Source organism: Phyllostomus discolor, chromosome 12, assembly GCF_004126475.2.
Source record: "Phyllostomus discolor isolate MPI-MPIP mPhyDis1 chromosome 12, mPhyDis1.pri.v3, whole genome shotgun sequence".
Taxonomy (NCBI): Eukaryota; Metazoa; Chordata; class Mammalia; order Chiroptera; family Phyllostomidae; genus Phyllostomus; species Phyllostomus discolor.
In genome coordinates this window covers 15,467,601-15,484,880 of record NC_040914.2, presented here as the reverse complement: position 1 = coordinate 15,484,880, position 17,280 = coordinate 15,467,601, and the positions used below count along the sequence as shown (strand labels likewise).

General features: G+C 51.6%; 2 protein-coding genes across 3 annotated transcripts in view; both read left to right on the top strand.

The window, feature by feature from the left end:
* Window positions 1-786: 786 nt before the first annotated feature.
* ZNF428 (zinc finger protein 428) lies at window positions 787-10,484 on the top strand. 2 transcript variants are annotated; one of them, XM_028529675.2, is made up of 3 exons: window positions 787-1,123; window positions 4,352-4,550; window positions 9,822-10,484. In XM_028529675.2, exons 2-3 carry the CDS (start codon window positions 4,475-4,477, stop codon window positions 10,319-10,321), a joined length of 576 nt encoding a protein of 191 aa, XP_028385476.1. In that variant the 5' UTR covers window positions 787-1,123; window positions 4,352-4,474; the 3' UTR covers window positions 10,322-10,484. The 2 variants fall into 2 exon arrangements, with proteins under 2 accessions (XP_028385476.1, XP_028385475.1); XM_028529674.2 differs by having other exon boundaries at window positions 787-1,142.
* Window positions 10,485-11,853: 1,369 nt separating this feature from the next.
* The window catches only part of IRGQ (immunity related GTPase Q), a 20,345-nt gene continuing 14,918 nt past the window's right edge, over window positions 11,854-17,280 (top strand). The window contains exon 1 of the mRNA XM_036013010.1: window positions 11,854-12,096. The gene's annotated coding sequence lies outside the window, so the exon portion shown is untranslated. The remainder of the gene's footprint in view (window positions 12,097-17,280) is intronic.

Genomic DNA, 17,280 nt, shown 5'->3' with positions numbered 1-17,280 from the left:
TTGGAGAGTTTTAAGATGGAATGTGAGTTAATTGCAGGAAATCTGGGCCCCCTGTAATACCCTCAGGGTAAAGTCTGAACTCAGACGTCACCTGCAGGAGCCTTTCCCCTACCTAATTCTGGGTTTTAGTCATACTATCTGCTTTCACTTGCTCAATCAAATTATGTACGACGTTTTTTCTTCTTCTAGGCCTTTGCCTATAGCTGTTCCCTCTGCCTAAGCGACTCGCATTCCAATTGGTTTCTATTAATCCTTGGCTTAAAGATCATCACCTTCTGGAAGCCTTTTCGGGCTAGGGCAGGCACTTCCTCTGGCCCCGATAGCTTCCTGTGCTCCCCTCATTCCAAGTCTGACCACTCAGGGTTGTGGTTCTGATTCTGTGTGAACTTCTTTTGGTTGCGGCGCCATGAGGCTGGTGGCCAGGTATGTCATATTTACTGCGAAAACCCTAGTGCCTGCTAGCAGAGGGCCTGCCACATAAAACAGCAGTAAAGATATATCCTGGTTGTGGGTGGAGAATTGTGAGAGTTGGTAACGACTGTGAGGGTTGCTAAGGGCCAGGCTCTCGGGAAGCAAACTGATCCCTACTGAAAACCGGGATACCTACTTCACGCTAGTCTGCAGTCCCAGTGCGCAAGCGCTGTGCTCAGGAGCTGGCCCCCGCCGCAGATATGCTAACTACTGAACGCTGGGGTACTGCCTCTCCCGGGAATATGCAAATCAGCCCCTTTCGGTGCCCAAGGCCTCCCATAGTCCCCTTTTAAGATTATGCAAATAAGCATGCCTCAGGTCCAGGATCCGGATCGAGCTGGCGTCCCCCACCCCCCAGCGCATCCCATCTTCTATAAAGGAACGCACGCGCGAGCCCTCCAGTTTCTGGTTCTGTCGCGTTGCGGACTGTACCAAAGATCTGGACGGCGAGGGACAAAGCCCGGAACCCCCTGCGTGGGCCTCGTCCATAGCCCCTCTTCACACTGCGCCAGGAATGGTTCTTCTCGGCGCGCAAGCGCCCTAGGCTCTTCACGCCCCTCGCGCTGCTTCGTCTCCTACTTGCAGCGCAGGCGCCGAGCCCGGGCGTGTAGCCGCCGCCGCCGCTGAGCCGGAGCGGGGGCCGCCCTCGCCGGTGAGTGTCCGGGATCAAGGTACGCGGGGCATGCTGGGAAGCGGGCGCTACGGCACCGCTGCATGATGGGAGTGATGGCGCCCGTCACTGAGGAGCGGGCCCCGGTATTTTGCCGTGATGGCCTGAGGGCGAGACCTAGGCTCTCTTTTCTAAGCCCACGCGGCTCTGTGCCGCTCTCGCGCATCCTGGGAAAACAGGACGGCCTGTCCTAAACATGTGGGAGTCGCTCCGCTAGTCGTCAGGGGCCTGGGGCATTCTGGGAAGGACTATCCTAGCTTTTTGCAGGGAACCGGCCCCTTTTGTCACACACCCTCCGCTGAGCACCTTGGAAACTTGTAGTGCTTCCACGCAGAGCACCTTGGAAGGTGGTCATTACAGCCCTGAGGCATTACAGCCCTGAGGGAAGAGTTGGTGCAGGGCATTGTGGGGACTGGTCCTTATTGTCCCGTATAACGTTTTGCTCTGCCCGCTTTACCCCAGCATTGTGGGAAGGGCTGCCTATTATGTTCGCGCAGGGTATCTTGGGAGTGGATTGTTATAGGCTCAGGAGATCGTGGGGTCTCTTCTGCATGGTGTGGAGATAGCCTTATTTATGCCCCTCTGAAGTCTTGGGAGCCAGAATGGCCGCCATAGGTATCGTAGGAATGGGACTTGTGCACCGAGGAATGCCTCCGCCCGACCTCTGGAATACTGTGGGAGGGGCCTTGTGTGATGTGGGCTTGGAAAGGGCAGATTAGACTGGTGAGCAAGGTACCCTGGTAACCTGGAAGTCCTGATTGTCCGTGGTGCATGAAAAGTAGTTGAAAAACTGGATTTCAGTAAACAAATGTACGTCCCAGATATTACATGGAATGTAATATACATATAAAACAATTACTTTGCTTACCTGAAATTCAAATTTAACTGGGCACCATGTTTTTATTAACTAAATCTGGCAACCTTATCTTAACATAAAGTAGAATTCCCAAATTAAATGAGGCCCTACAGGCAATAGGGTTTTGTGAGAACTTCTGTGCTAATTGTGAATCTTCTCTGCTCTTAAAGCCTGTCATATCCAGGTGTCTTTAGAAAACCCCTGCCTTTGATGCCAGCCCTCCCATGCCCCAGCCTTTTTCAGTCATCCTCCTAAGGTTTTCTTTCCAGTCCCCAGCATTAAACTTGACCTCCAGGCTCTGAATTGGTGTATTTTCCACCATTGTATACCTAGTGCCCAGCATGGGCCTTAGCATAGGAGGGACACAGCTGAGGCTGCCAGCACGTTCCCTAGTTTGCTCTGCCTGGCTCTCCCTATCAGGAAGTGCAGTGGGAAACAAAGAAGTGGTGTGTGTGTGAGTGTGTGTGTGTGTGTGAGGAGGTATTGGTGAGGAGGGAGAGAAAGGAGTTAAGGGAAGACTTCTTGGTAGAGGTAGGCATAGTATTTGAGCTGGAAGGAAGTACAGAGATTCTTGTGTTTGAGGTAAGGTTTGGAGGGCAGGTTGGAGTTCTCCAGGCTGGAGAAGGAGGATATTCTGGATAAGAACAGCAGGATTTGCTAAGAACCACAGATGTAAAAAGTCCTGCATCTTCCATGCACAGGGAGAGGGAGAAATCTGGAAGGGCTGGGGTTCATAGAGTCGAAGTGGGAAGTACTAACAGCCACTGAGTACCTGACATATATGAGCAATTTATATGAATGAAGGTACTGAATCTTAGAAAAATATTTTCAGCCGAGGGATTGTTTTATGAGAGGTAGGAGGAGGTGGCTTCAAATCCTAGCCCGTGTGTGAACCAGCTGGTATGACCTTAGGCTACTTGTTAATCCTGTGTCAGTATCTTCATGTGTACAAAGGACATAATCTGTTTCAACATGGTATGAGAACTGAGTTAAGTCCCAAAGTGCTTTTTTGAAGGAAACAGGCTTGGTCCTTTGCTTAAAGCTACACAGTCAGAATATGGCAGATTTAGGATTCAGACCTAGATGCCTATATTTTACCATGTATAATACATGCTTTTTTGCCCCAATTTTTAAAAAGATTTTATTTATTGTTAGAGGGAGAGAAACATCAATGTGGGACAGATACAGTACAGTCATTGGTTGCCTCTCACATGCCCCCCACTGGGGACCTAGCCCACCCCAGGCTTTTGCCCTGACTGGGAATAGAACCGGTGACCTTTTGGTTCTCAGGCCAGCACTCAGTCCACTGAACCACACCTGCAGGGGCATGCCCAAATTTTTTGAAGGAAAAATAAGGATACACACTACACATAGGTAGTTCCAATTCTGTATCTACATAAATGTTTTTAATTCTTTTATTTATGCTTAATGCATTAAAAGTGTAATTCTAGAAAGCAATAGTATCTGTATGCAAAATAATATCCTGGAATATGATAGTTGGTTTTGTTTCTAAAAATAAGTGAATACAAATTTGAATTGAAAAATTAAAATAAAAGTTTTTTTCCTGAAAGTTTGAGCCAAAAACATGGATGCTTATTATACACGACAAAATATGCTACTGTCTTGCCAGAATGTAAGTTAATACAGAACCACAGCTGACGTTCACAGGCTAGCACAGCCGTACCAAATGTTTAAATATTTAAATACTTCTGGACTGGTTGGTATATCACCACTTCCCCAAGTAGTCCACACCCCCAACTGTCACTTTGGATACTCCTCCGACTCAGACTTTCCTGTAGTCCAGCGACTAACAGATTAATGCCTAACATAGGACCATGTTCCATTCTCAGTTTTGATTCATGCCCATGCTAGTACCCATCTTTAAATATTTGGAATTGCCCTGGTTGGTGTGGTTCAGTGGATTGAGTGCTGGCCATGAACCAAAAGGTTGCTGGTTCGATTCCCAATCAGGGCACATTCCTGGGTTGTGGGTCAGGTCCCCAGTAGGGGGGGTGCGTGAGAGGCAACCACACATTGATGTTTTTCACCTCTCTTCTTCCCTCCCTTCCCCTCTCTTTAAAAATAAATAAATACAATCTTTTAAATAAATAAATATTTAGAATGTTATCCTTCCCTGCCCCGTTGAAGAACCACAGTCAGCTCTGTTGCCCAGATGAAGAAATGAAGACTACACAGGGACAGAGCCTGCAACCAAAGCCCAGTGGGGCAGTTGGGGACAGAGTTGGGGCCATCTTTGCTTTGCCCCCATCACTGAGCACATAGCTGAGCCTGGGGAGGCAGATGCTGTGTAAAAATTTATTGAGTCACCACAGGCCTTTCCTTTCCCTGTCCAGCATCCCTCTACCTGCTGACACCCTCCTGCATTAGAGAACTTGTGGCCGAGGTGTTTCTGTGGAGAGCTGGCCAGGGAGGGACACTGCCTAGCTGCTGCTCTGTTCCTGTCTGCTCCTCTGGCCATGACAGAGACCCGTGAGCCAGCTGAGACTGGGGGCTACGCCAGCTTGGAAGAAGACGATGAGGACCTCTCTCCAGGTGAGGTGGCCTTAGAGGTAGTGGCGTTGGCTTGAATAGCATCCTGGCTGGGGGTTGGAGCTTCGCTGAGAAATCCTGAGGGGGAATGGTTCCTTGGCTCACTAGGTGTTGTATTCCGACTGGGACTCTGTGCCCTGCTGGGGGATCCCTTCCCACTGAGGCTTCTGGTGGGGGTTGTTGATTGGCTGTTATCACTCTCTCTGGTGGGGGTTCTAGACTGGCTGTGTGCTGACTTGCTGGGGCTTCTGGCTCGGCTGTGATCTCTCTCTGTTCTGGGGGTTCTAGATCGACTGCGACCCCTCTCCCTTCTGCGGGTTCTAGATTGGCTGTGACCTCTCTCCCTTCTGGGGGTTCTAGTTCCACTGTGATCTCTCTTTTTCCTGGGGGTTCTAGATAGACTGTGATCTTTTTCCATATCAGAGCTTCTGGATCTGCTGTGATCTCTTTCCTTACTGGAGTTTCTAGATTGGCTGTGATAGCTCTCTTTTCTGGGGGTTCTAGGTTGGCTGTGATCTCTTTCCTTCCTGGAGGTTCCCAATTGGCTATGGTCTCTTTCTTCACTGGAGCTTCTAGATCGTCTGTGATTTCTTTCCTTACTGGAGTTTCTAGATCGGCTGTGATAGCTCTCTTTTCTGGGGGTTCTAGGTTGGCTGTGATCTCTTTCCTTCCTGGAGGTTCCTGATTGGCTATGGTCTCTTTCTTCACTGGAGCTTCTAGATCGTCTGTGATTTCTTTCCTTACTGGAGTTTCTAGATCGGCTGTGATAGCTCTCTTTTCTGGGGGTTCTAGGTTGGCTGTGATCTCTTTCCTTCCTGGAGGTTCCCGATTGGCTATGGTCTCTTTCTTCACTGGAGCTTCTAGATCGTCTGTGATTTCTTTCCTTACTGGAGCTTCTAGATCGTCTGTGATTTCTTTCCTTACTGGAGCTTCCAGATCGGCTGTGATATCTCTCTTTTCTGGGGGTTGTAGGTTGGCTGTGATCTCTTTCCTTCCTGGAGGTCCCCGATCGGCTATGATCTCTTTCCTTGCTGAGAGTTCGAGATTGTCTGTGACCTCTGCTCCTGCTGAGGCTTCCAGACTGGCTGTGACTTCTTTCCCTTCTGGGGGTCCTAGGTTGGTATTGACTTCTTTTGTGACTGTGGCTTCTAGACTGGCTGTGTCTTTTCGTGTGGCTGGAAGTTTCCCTCCGGGTCCGACTCCTTGCCCTACTTTGATTTCTCTTTGAACTATGACTTCTTGCCCTGCTGTGGGTCCTCTTCTGACTGCGACTCCTGGCCCTTCTGGGTGTTTTAGACCGGCAGTGACTTTGGGTCCTGCTGGATGCGCTACCCTGGTTATAACTCTTGAGGATGTTGGATATCTTGTTTGGGCTATAAATCCATTTTCTGCGGAGGGTGATTATCTGACTGTAACTCTTCACCCTCCTCCATGATGGAGACTGGCTAAAACCTTTCTTCTTGAAGGGCCTTCTGGTGGAGCTATAACTCTTTGCCCTGCTGGGGGTTACAGCCAGCCTGGAACTCATCCCCATACCTGAGGTTCCTGGTGGGCTGTAACTCTTCTCTCTGTTCGTATTTCTACGCTGGCTCTTACTCCTGTCCTGGCTGCTTGTTCTAGGCCTGCTGTAACTCTTCCTCCCTTTCTCTTTTTGCTGGGAAGTAGTTCTCACCTTGCTGGGTGACGTCTTGGAGTGGCGGCCTCCCCTTCTGCCAGGAGTTCTGCCCCGGCTGCGTGTGCCCTTCCGCTGGCGGCGTCTTACTCCGCTAACCTTGCTGGCAGTGCTGGCCCTGGTGTCGGTGCTGGCCCTGGTGGCGGTGCTGGCCTTGCTAGGTGTTCTCGCCCTGCTGCGCACTCGGGACGTGCTGCTGGGCTGGTTAGAAGGGGCTGTCTTTGTGCTTTCCCATTTGGTGGACTTGGAACTGCTGGGGCTCATGACCGAGTTGGGGGCTGTTGATGATGGCGTGGTGGGCACTGAAGAGCTGTTGGGCATTGCTGACTCAGTAGCCTTCAAGGAGGGAGGAGGCATGGGAGACACTGTGGGCACTGAGGGTCCAGTGGATGCCAGAGACCTGCTGGGCTGTGAGGATCTCGTAGGTGGAGAAGACATGGTGGGAGCCAAAGGGCTGTGGTCCTGGAAGTCCCAGTGGACGTGAAAGACCTGGTAGCTCTGGACGACCACCTGATTGCCTTTCACAGGCCAACTGGGTGAAGTCACAGTGGTCATTGAAGACCCTGTGGGTGCTGTGAAGTCAGAGGTGGAAGGATATGGAGGGGTGGGGCCCTATCCCAAGGCCAGAGAGGTTTCCTCTGTGTTTTGCAGTCATTCAGCAAATCTCTCCTAAGGCTGATGGAGGCTCAGCATTGCTGGGGACAGAGACAGATTGTCCTACCTTCTGGGAGCCTTCAGACCCAGGTGGTCAGTTGTGTTAGGGGGGCCCAGAGCAGGGAGACACTGACTGCCAGGGGACCCAGGGAGGACCTCACAGAGGAGGTGGCGAGTGAGCTGGAGCCTTAAAAGGGAGCAGGAATTTGCTGCTCAGTATGGAAAAGGTGGCCCCAGGTGGGGGAACAGCAGAGGCAAAGGCCTGGAGGAGGGAGGTCTGGGTCTTGGGGCTGAAATGAACCAGAGAAAAGTCCCTGCTTCCGGGGGGACAGGCAGTAAACACACAAGTAGGTGTTACATAAAGTAAGTTGAGAAAAATAAAGCAGGGTTAGGGGCATAGGAATGCTGGGGAGGGATTGCTGGTTAGATGGAGTGATCAGGGTGTCACTGAGAAGGTAGCACTGGAGCAGAGATGTGGCAGAGGGGCAGAGGCAAGGGCTTAGTCCGCTCTAGGAAGGGTGGCAAGGCCCTGAGGCCGGTGCATGCCTGGGGTGTGGAGGGACAGTGAGGAGGCCCAGGCCAGCTCAGTTGTAATAAGAGCCTTCTGGGCTGCCAGAGAAAACCGAGGAAGGGGGAGGAAGGGGGGCCTGGACGAATGCAGGGAAGGCTGTTGCAGCTCTAGGAGATACTCATGGCAGGCTCCTGCCCCTGCATCTAAAGAAGCAGTAATCCCCACACTGCCACCAAAGTTGGGGCTCCTCCTTCCTGGACCATTGCTTGTGTGTGCACCCCCATAATGACTGCTGGTGTCACCCTTTCCTGTGCATGGACTTTAAATTGTTTCTTTCTTTTTTTTTTTTTTTAACCTAAACTTGTCCTAGACATGTCCTTCACATGCATGCAGCCACAGCCAGCCCTGGCTGGTGTAGCTTAGTGAATTGAGTGCTGGCTTGTGAACCAAAAGGTCGCTGGTTCAGGTCCCAGTCAGCGAGGGCCAGGTCCCCCAGTTGGCAGTGGTGTATGCTTGTCTCTCACAACGATGTTTTTCTCCCTCTCTGTCTCCCTCCCTTCCCCTGTCTCTAAAAATGAAGAAAGGTTTTTTTTTTTTTTAATCACAATCCTATATCTATACATACAGATAAATCTTCTAATTCACTTAACTAGACATCTATCTATACAGGCACGTGCTACACAATGAAGGAAATTTTGGTCAACAACTGACCACATATACTGTGGTGGGCCCATAGATCAGAATGCAGCTGAAAAATTCTCGCTGCCCATGACGTTGTAGCCATCGTGGCTGCGTGGCGCAGCACATCACATGCACACCGCTGTACCGCTGCCGGCAGTATTCAGTATAGGCATGCGCCTGGCCAGTGTGCGGCCTTGGGGCTAGAGGGGCGCCGACTTGGTCACCCCGTGTGCAGTTAGCCCTGGGACCGGAGCCTGAGCAGGTTAGACCTGCTCAGGCTCCTTCGGGACGAGGCTCTTTCCTCGGACCCTCTCAGTCCAGACCTTTCTGTTCAGAGGTCAGCTGTAGGTCTGTTTTGCATAAGGATTATTTTAAGCTGGTTGTTTCAAGAAATAACTGTCAGGGGGAAGTTCTGAAGACCAAGAAGCAGCTACCCTTTGTGAGAGGCATTTCCATTTTTAAGGGAAATTTCCCTTTGTAAGGGTGTGTCGGGCAGCTACCAGGAAGGAGATTACCTTATCTCTAAAATGTTCCTCAGTGCAGAGACCAGGACTTAAATCTGCTTAACATCCCACCCCTCGGTGACCGCCTTTTCTGGCAATCTGCCAGAGCAGGCATCCCCCACCCCCAGCATCTTGGTCTTCAGCTGAAGAGCTATTTAAGGTGGCGGCTCAGCCATGTTGGTGAGTTACTCCGTTTTCCCGAGTCTCTTCCATGTGTACAGGGCTGTGCGTGTTACCCGACTTTTGCCTCCTGTGCTCATCCTCCTCCCACCCGACCCCCTGGGAGAGAGGAGGTGAGGATGAGGACTGTCTTTATGAGAGGGGCGTCTCAGCCCAGAGCCCAGGAGAGTCGAGGTAGAGCGATAGCCTGGGTGTGTGTGTTGGGCTGGACGGTCCAGATTTGTGTAAGTGCTGTCTGTCACGTTCGCACAACAGAAGTGTGGCCCTGTCATTGTGTAAAACCACGTACGTCTGTCAAAGTCCATATGTACTGTGTCTTTTCATTGGCTTGAATACCTGCCCCTCTCCCACAGGGGCCACCTTTTCTGTCTCTAGCAGCAAATTCCTGCTTCTCTTTAAGACTCCAGCTCATACCTCCCCTCCCTGTGAGGCCCTCCCTGACTTCCCCAGGGCCCCGACATAACTGACCACCTGAGCCCTCACTGTCTGGGTCTGGGGCCTGGAGACTCCTGCAGGGTCTCTGTGTCCCCGCAGTGCCGAGCCTGAATCTGCCTTAGGAGGTGCTTGTTCAAATGTTTGTCTCCCTAAAATGATTTCACATAGGCGACCGCCCGTATTTAGCCTTCCCAGTTAGAGCTGTGTGCCTGGAGACCTAACTGCCCTGTGCCTCAGTTTCTCCTTTTGTCACTCAGGAATAATAATAATAATAATAATGTCTCCCTCCAGGGTTGCTGTAAGGGTTAGGTGAGTTAATATGTGAGGCTAGGGCTTTTCTGAAAGTGATGGGCGCGGCTGCTGCTGCCATTTTTACTGTTCCCATGTTTACTCCTGGTTTGTCTTTATTAGCCCCTAAGATGCTGTTCATTTGCTTGACACGCAGACACTGAGCACCTACCACGTGCCAGGCCTGGTCTGTGGGATGGGGAGCCATCTGTTGGGAAGGGCAGGGCTGTGCCCAGGCCACCCTCTCTCTCTGGGGACTAGCCTCAGTGGGAATCGGGGAGGGGACAGTCACCTGGGTGTAGCCTTCTGTCTTCTGATGCTGCTGTCTTTCCCTGCCTGTCCCCCTGCAGGCCCCGAGCATTCCTCTGACTCCGAGTACACACTCTCAGAGCCGGACTCTGAAGAGGAAGAAGATGAGGAGGAAGAGGAGGAGGAGACCACTGATGACCCTGAATATGACCCTGGCTACAAGGTGAAGCAGCGCCTGGGTGGGGGCCGGGGCGGCCCGTCCCGCCGGGCCCCCCGAGCAGCCCAGCCCCCGGGCCCCGCAGCCCAGCCCTGCCAGCTCTGTGGCCGCTCACCCCTTGGGGAGGCCCCGCCAGGCACCCCACCCTGCCGCCTCTGCTCTCCTGCCACAGCCCCCCAGGAAGCCCCCGCCCCGGAAGGCAGGGTGCTGGGGGAGGAAGAAGAAGAGCCCCCTCGGGCTAGGGAGGGCCGACCCGCCGGGAGAGAGGAGGATGAGGATGAGGACGAGGAGGGCACCTACCACTGCACGGAGTGTGAGGATTCCTTCGACAACCTCGGGGAGCTGCACGGGCACTTCATGCTGCATGCCCGGGGGGAGGTGTAGGCGAGTCCCCTCCCAGGAAGCCTGGCAGGAGGGGTTGGGTGGGAAGAGGGAGCTGAGGAAACCGGGTGCTTGAAATGGTCTTTGGGGGGGGTTACTGCTGATCTGTGTCCTCTTAGTATGTGTGAAGGCCAGAATAAAGCCAGATTCTGTGTGTGTCAGTCCAGCATGTTTGGTGTGTGTGTGTGTGTGTGTGTGTGTGCTCCAGGCTGTGAGGCATGTGCCTGGGCATCCACCTGCATGCCCCTCACCCCCTGGGCTCCTTCTAGGGGGAACTTAAGGGTAATTGTTGCCTAGGCAATTAACATTTACTAAACACTATGCATTCAGTGTAGTTTCCATAAATTTACTCGTAGACCCCATGATGGACAGGCTCAAACACAACAGAATTTTGTTTCTTGCTCACACAATCATCCAGGGTAGGTGTTTCAGGTTGGCAGGCAGCCCTTCTCCATCTGGCGATGTGGGGACCCAGACCATCTCCTAAGCCTTTTTTCCTCCCCATGGTCACGCTGGGTGGCCTTGGCCTGGGAGCCTGGAGAGCCTAGAGGTGGCAGTACTGCTCCCATTGGCATCCCTTAGCCGAGAAATAGTCACACGGCCGTAGCTCACTGCACGGGAGTCTGGGAAAGGCAACCTAGCCAAGTACCCTGAAAGCAAAAAATCTTTTGTGGAGGACAGTTCATGTTCCCTGTGACTTTGCCTAAGAACCTTCCCAGGACTTGACTTGCTGACCTGGCGAGGTGGCTCAGTTGGTTGGAACATCGTCTTGTACACAACAAGGCGGAGGGTTCTATCTCCGAGGGTCAAGGTACATGCTGGAGGCAGCCGATCCATGTTTCTTTCCCCTCCCCCACACCCTCTCATTCCCTCTCCCTTCCTCCCTTCCTCTCTCCCTAAAGCCAATAGTCACATCCTTGGGTGAGGATTAAAAAAAAAAAAAAGACTTTCATTAGAATCATAGCTGTGCTTCCCGGGTGCCAAGTGCTGGTCTAAGAGCTTTGTGTGTGTTGCCTCATAAATGAGTTGTGCATCTAGGAACTGACAAAAATAGAACCTTAGTTATAATCACGGTTGCCATTTTCCCCAGCATTTCCAGAGTTCCGCATTTCATTTGCATGAGATCATCAGGACCTTAGAATAACTCCGAGGTAGGGACTGTGAGCCATTAATTCATTCCACAAATACCTTTGGAGGACCTGTGCGTTAAGCATTGGGAATATGCCCATGAATAGAATAAAATGCTTGTCCTCATGGAGCTTACCTGGGATGGGGCGGAGCAGAAAGGGCCACTGGTGGGGACAGACAATAAACGAGATGTGTAGTATATGCCGAGCAGTGCCTGCTGTAGAGGAAAATACAGCAGAGGAGGGAGAAGAATTCTGAAGGGGGGTTGCGATTTTTAACTAGTGTAGTCCTCCCTGCGGGAGGGACAGAGCTGAGGGAGGGAGCCTTGCACTTTGGTGGGGAGAACGGTCCAGGTGGCGGTTGGGGGGGGAGGGGGGCTCCTTACAGCCTTGTCCAAACTTTGGCTCTTGCTCAGAGATGGGAAGTACTAACTCACAGAAGCTTGGCACCAAAGCTGCTTTGAAAATAGAAGCCTAATTATAATGACAGCTACCATTTACTGAGCATGTGCTACGTGCCAAGCCCTGTTCTAAGGCGCTTTACATGTGTTAACTCATAGAGGCTTGGCAGCTACGAACCTGAATTACCGGCAGCGGACCAGGCCCCGAGCTAAGCATTTTATGTGGACAATCGCCTCGGATTCTTCTGAGGTAGGGACTGTGATTTATTTACTCCTGGTTTACTGAGCACCTGTGAGATGCAGGCACTGTCTGGGGTGCTGGGAACAGACTGGTAAGCATGACGACCAAAGACCCTGCCTTTGTGGACGTTGCCCGGGGGGAGAGACAGACACTGTGTTAGACACCGAAGTATAACGTGTATGTACTGTCGGACGGTAGTGAGTGCTGTGAAGGAAGAGGGAGGGGGTGGGCAGGCTTGTGTGTGAAGCAGCTGCAGATAGGGTGGTCCGCAAGGTTTCACTGGTAAGGGACGCTAGAGCAGGGACCTGGAGGCAGGGAAGGAGTGAGCCTTGTGGCTTCTGTGGGAACAGCCAGCTCAGGGACCCTGAGGTGGGGGTCCGCTTGGGATGATTGTGGCAGAGGGCATAGGCGAGAGGCTGCTGAGGAATGGAGGGAAGACCGGGGCAGAGGGCGCAGCCACATAGAAAACTACACTGACTTTGGCCTTCTCTCTGTGTCTCAGCCATCATCATGATCCTTAGAGGTATAGGGTCTGCTGTTATGTCACTTTACAACCACACAGCTGTGGCACTGAGACCCTGAGTTAGCCTCGAGTGATCACAGCTGGCACTGAGCAGCGCCCAGGTCTGCTCCCAGACAGCTGGAAGCAGGGCACACAATCTTCACCATAGAGCCCCACACCAGCAGTGGCAGTCTGGTGGCTGCCCCTGGCCACCACTGACCTCCAGGGGGGGCATTTGGTCTCCACCGGGTCATTGAGGTTTTTTAAGTCATGTTGGTTACCGCCATTTACAAATGGGCAGATTTCACATAGAAATGGAATTTTGTGGCTTCTCTTGAGAAACTGATATCTGGATTGCTGAGCCTACAGTCCCAGGGGGTAGCAGTTGGCTGGAGCTGAGTAACGGGGCATTCCCTGCCACCGTCATCTGGACCCCTCACGCCTGCTTGCTGCACTGACTTGTTACCCCTCTGGCCCCAAAGAGTGTTTGCATTTGATCCCTATTACAGGCTCTTAGACCAAAGCATCTTTCAAAACCCATACTTCTCATCCTAGAAGCCCCGAATCACAGAACCTGACGTTGATCCGCTGAGACTTTCACACCCACTGTAGCTTATACTTAGCATCATTGAATCTTAGAATCATCAAAGCAGAAACGCATGGCTCATTAAAACAACACGGATTTTATTTCCTGGGGCAGCGTGTGTGAGGCCTCTTCTGCCCTAAGGCAGGGCTTTCTTTCTGAGCAAACATGTAGAGAATGACCCATTTGTTAGCAAAAATCCATAAGGATCGTGAGAGCCTGGGACTCGAGACCCAGTCTGCTGCCCGTGGGGTCATTCCGAAGTTCCTCAGGCTCACTCAGAGGTAGGAATTCCCAAGAGGACTTACAGCACAGGGAACTGGTCACATGAGTGTTGCAAGGCTGGAAGTGCAAACACGAAAAAGTGAAATAACCGTGAAATGTGTCTGCAAGAAGTTCCCGCCCCTAGGACCGTGCTACAGAAACAGAGGTGAGGTGACCAGAACCCAACAGACCACGTGTGGCTGGTGCAGGGACCGGTGATGAGGCACCATGGGCAGGTGCTTAAACCTCAAGAGAGGCACAGTGCCTTGTGTGAGCACAGAAAGGTGCTGGAGGGGTTCCAGCAGGAGCCCAGAGCCAGGCGAGACCCTTTCCCTCCCACCTTCCTTCTGCCCATACCTCTTACGGGTAGGACTTAAGGCAGCCAGCTCTCAGGCCGGCGGAGGCCAAGCAATGCCAGGCAGACACACAAAGTCAAGGGGTGTCTTTTGAGTGTCCTTGGTAAGTGCCATCCCAGGTGCCGGGGGTGAACAGTGAGGAAGACATGGCACCTGCCCTTGGGAGCTTGGAGTCCAAAATGAGGATGCCAATAATGAAATAGACAAGTGTGATGGTGACTCCAGGTGTTGAAGAGTGCTGAGAAAATATTAGAGTAACGGTTAAAGGTGCTACTTTAGCCAATCGGGTCAAGAAGGACCTCTCCAAGGAGGTGGCACATGCTGAGACCTGAATAATGAGGAAGTGGCCTTGTGAAATTATGGGTGAGAGTCCTCCAGGCAGAGGGCACAGCAAGTGCAAAGGCCCTGAGGCAGAAGCCAGCCTGGCATCTGTGGCTGGACAGCAGTGAAGACAGTGAGGAGGGAGCTGAGGTTGCTGAGTGGGCTGAGGCTCAGTCGTGATTGGGTTTTGAGGGCCTGGGTGAGGTCTTTGGAAGTTATTTAGGGGATTCCTTTGCAGGGTTTTAAATGAGCAGGGTGTAAGCTGATTTACATACACACAGGGGATGTTCTGTAGCAGAGACTGGAGGGGCATCCTCAGCAGGGGAGCAGTTAGGAGAGTAGGGCTGGGGGAGAAGTCGTCAGATTCTTCAAGAAGTGAGTAGAGTGCAGTTTGTGAATATGGTGGCAGTTGTGGTGACCCATGTTAGGTTTGCAACTCCATGTATTGTCCGGGTGGCTGTGTCTCATGGGGGGGACATCTGCAGTTTGGGCTGAAGGTAAAGATTTGGGAGTCACCTGTGATGCTGTGTGAAGTCTTGGGAGCCCATGCCATCTGCAGTGTGGAGAGAACAGGAAGCCAGTGGGTACCTGGGTGGGCAGCTGTCTGTCCCAAGAACACGTGTGGGGTGGGATACTTGAGTTTGGGGCAGGGGAGGTGTGAAACACCTGGGTCAGAAACTTCTGGGCTTTCACCCAGTGCCAGAGGAAATGTTTGGTTTTGGTGAAGTTGGTATCTTGGAAAAAAGTGATCCCCCAACAGAGCTCCAGGCTGGCCAGGCCTGCCCCAAACACTACGTGCACACAACCCTGCTAGAGGGGATCGTTCCCAGGGTGGGAATCCTGCATTCGGGCTCAGAGTAGGTGTATGTCTATTAGCTGGACAAGGGGTCGGCATGCTTTTACTGTGACAGACTACATGTTAGCTGTTTTAGGCTGTGTGGGCCATATGATCTTGGTTGCAAGTACTCAGATCCTCTGTCCTATGTGAAAACAGCCACACACAACATGCAAGTGAATGAGCATGACTGTGCTCCAATAAAACTTTATTTGCAAAACCAGAAGGCAGGCTGCATTTGGCCCTAGTTTGCAGAACTCTGCCTTAGGTTGTAAATTATGCTGCATGTGACAGAGGCCCAAACTAATGGCAGCTTCAGCAAGGTAGAGACTTATTTCCTTACTTGACGGTAGGGGAGTGGGTGTTCTAGGGCTGATATGATGGCTCTGCTGCGTGACGTTGACCAGGGTCCAGACTCCTGCTGTCTTGTTACTCTGCTATCTCTCCTGTTGCTCTCATGGTCCAAGATGCCTGGATATTCACATTCCAGGCAGGAAGGTGGAGGGAAAGAATGTTCCTTTCTGAAGCCTGAGGACTCTACCCAGGAATTTAGCCAGAACTCTGTCCGTCACATAGCCACAGCTAGCTGCAAGGGAATCTGGGAAATGTGGTCTTTGTAGCCACCATGTGCCTAGCTAAAAATTGGGAGACCTCCATCAGTCTACCACATCCATCCCATCTGTGGGCTTTAAAAACATCCCTCAATTTAAATGAACCTATGATTATTGTATACCATGCATCAACCATTGTCTCTAGGGGCAGGTAATACAAGGGAGTAAAACTGGCCTGGTGGGACTCAGCCAAGAGTGAGCTTTTCAAGAGCTGAAATAGGGTCTGAGTGGGAAATCTCCCAATGTTGGCCAAGCACAATAGGAAACAGGAGGCATCTCTGTTTGATTCCAAACCAGTTTCCTCACAGTGCTGGGGCGCTCTGCCCTGAGCTCCCTCCTTGTTATGCCAAGAGCCAAGGTCCACTCCACACATTGCCTGCTGATTCCAAAGCAAACCCAGAGGACTGGCTGTGAAAGACGTGGGTTTATTTAGACTTACATGTGCATCCGTGGCGGCCAGCTGGTGAAGTCTGCCCCAACCCAGGCTTTCCCAGCACAGGGATATATAGAACACAGGAAACAAAGCAGACTGGGTGGGCAGGGCGCTCATGTGCAAGCTGTGAGATCAAAACACTAGCTGTTTCCCCGCAGTTGTTTACAGTCTGGGCTCACATCCGAAAACAGTTTGTCTTTGCTCATTTCTTGACTGAGGAGCTGGCCGGGCTCCTGAGGTCGGCCTCACGGTCCGCTTACAAATGGCCTTCCTCATATTCCCACAGGGTGGGAGGGGGGCTGGAGCTTGGGGAGGGACCCATGTTCTCACATCCCGTATACCCCTCCCCGTGCCTTTCTTATGTATGCTGGGAATTCCTGCTGACAAGCCAAAGTTCCTTGTTTAGGTATCTGAATATAGAGCTTTTCTGTTTTTAGATACTATTTCTGTTAGCTTATTCATGCCATCTCACCTGCACGTATTAAATATTCCATGGCCAGAAGGGTACATAAAGTTATTTAAATGGGTAGTAAATTCCTGGGGGGAGGGGTAAACAAAGCCACCCAATGCCATGGCGCCCCCCCAAAGTGGGAAAGGCAGGCAGAGTGTGGAAAGGAGACAGGGACTTGAACTGCTACTGCCACGTGACTCAGGATGGCTCCTTGACTTTGCTGTGCATCCCCAAAGGCCCAAGCTACTCCATGTCTGGGACTGATCGGGTGGTACTGGAGGCCAGCAGTACATCTTCCCTGCCCCCATTCGAGCACAAATCCAGAGCAGTTTGTTCCTGCAGCCCATGCCATCCATCCGGGAAGAATAAAAGGTGGCTCTGCAATCTGCAGCTACTTGTGATTTCAAGCTATTTATTTGGGAATGAGGGAGATACAAATAATTTTCCCTCTTTCTCATTTTTAAAAAATATGTATATATGATTCTAGATCACATATCTTGATGACAGCAATAGCACTGAATTTTTTTTAAAAGGTTTATTATTTTTAGAGAGGGAAGGGAGGGAGGGAGGGGGGAGGTGGGGGAGAGGAGAGAGAGAAACATCAATGTGCAGTTGCTGCCGGCCATGGCCTGCAACCCAGGTATGTGTCCTGGCTGGGAATCAAACCTGCAACACTTTGGTTTGCAGCCTCTGCTCAATCCACTGAGCTATGCTGGCCAGGGCCCTCTTTCTCATTTTTTAAAAAGACTTTATGGATTTATTTTTAGAGAGAAAGGAAAGGAGGGGGAAAGAGGGAGAAACATCCATGTGTGGTTGCCTCTCACACGCCCCCTATTG

Bases quoted from the DNA above. Each gene is read 5' to 3' on its own strand.
- ZNF428 (XM_028529675.2), top strand. From the start codon at position 4,475: ATGACAGAGACCCGTGAGCCAGCTGAGACTGGGGGCTACGCCAGCTTG. The intron at 4,551-9,821 runs GTGAGGTGGCCT...GTCCCCCTGCAG, and splicing joins CGATGAGGACCTCTCTCCAG to GCCCCGAGCATTCCTCTGAC.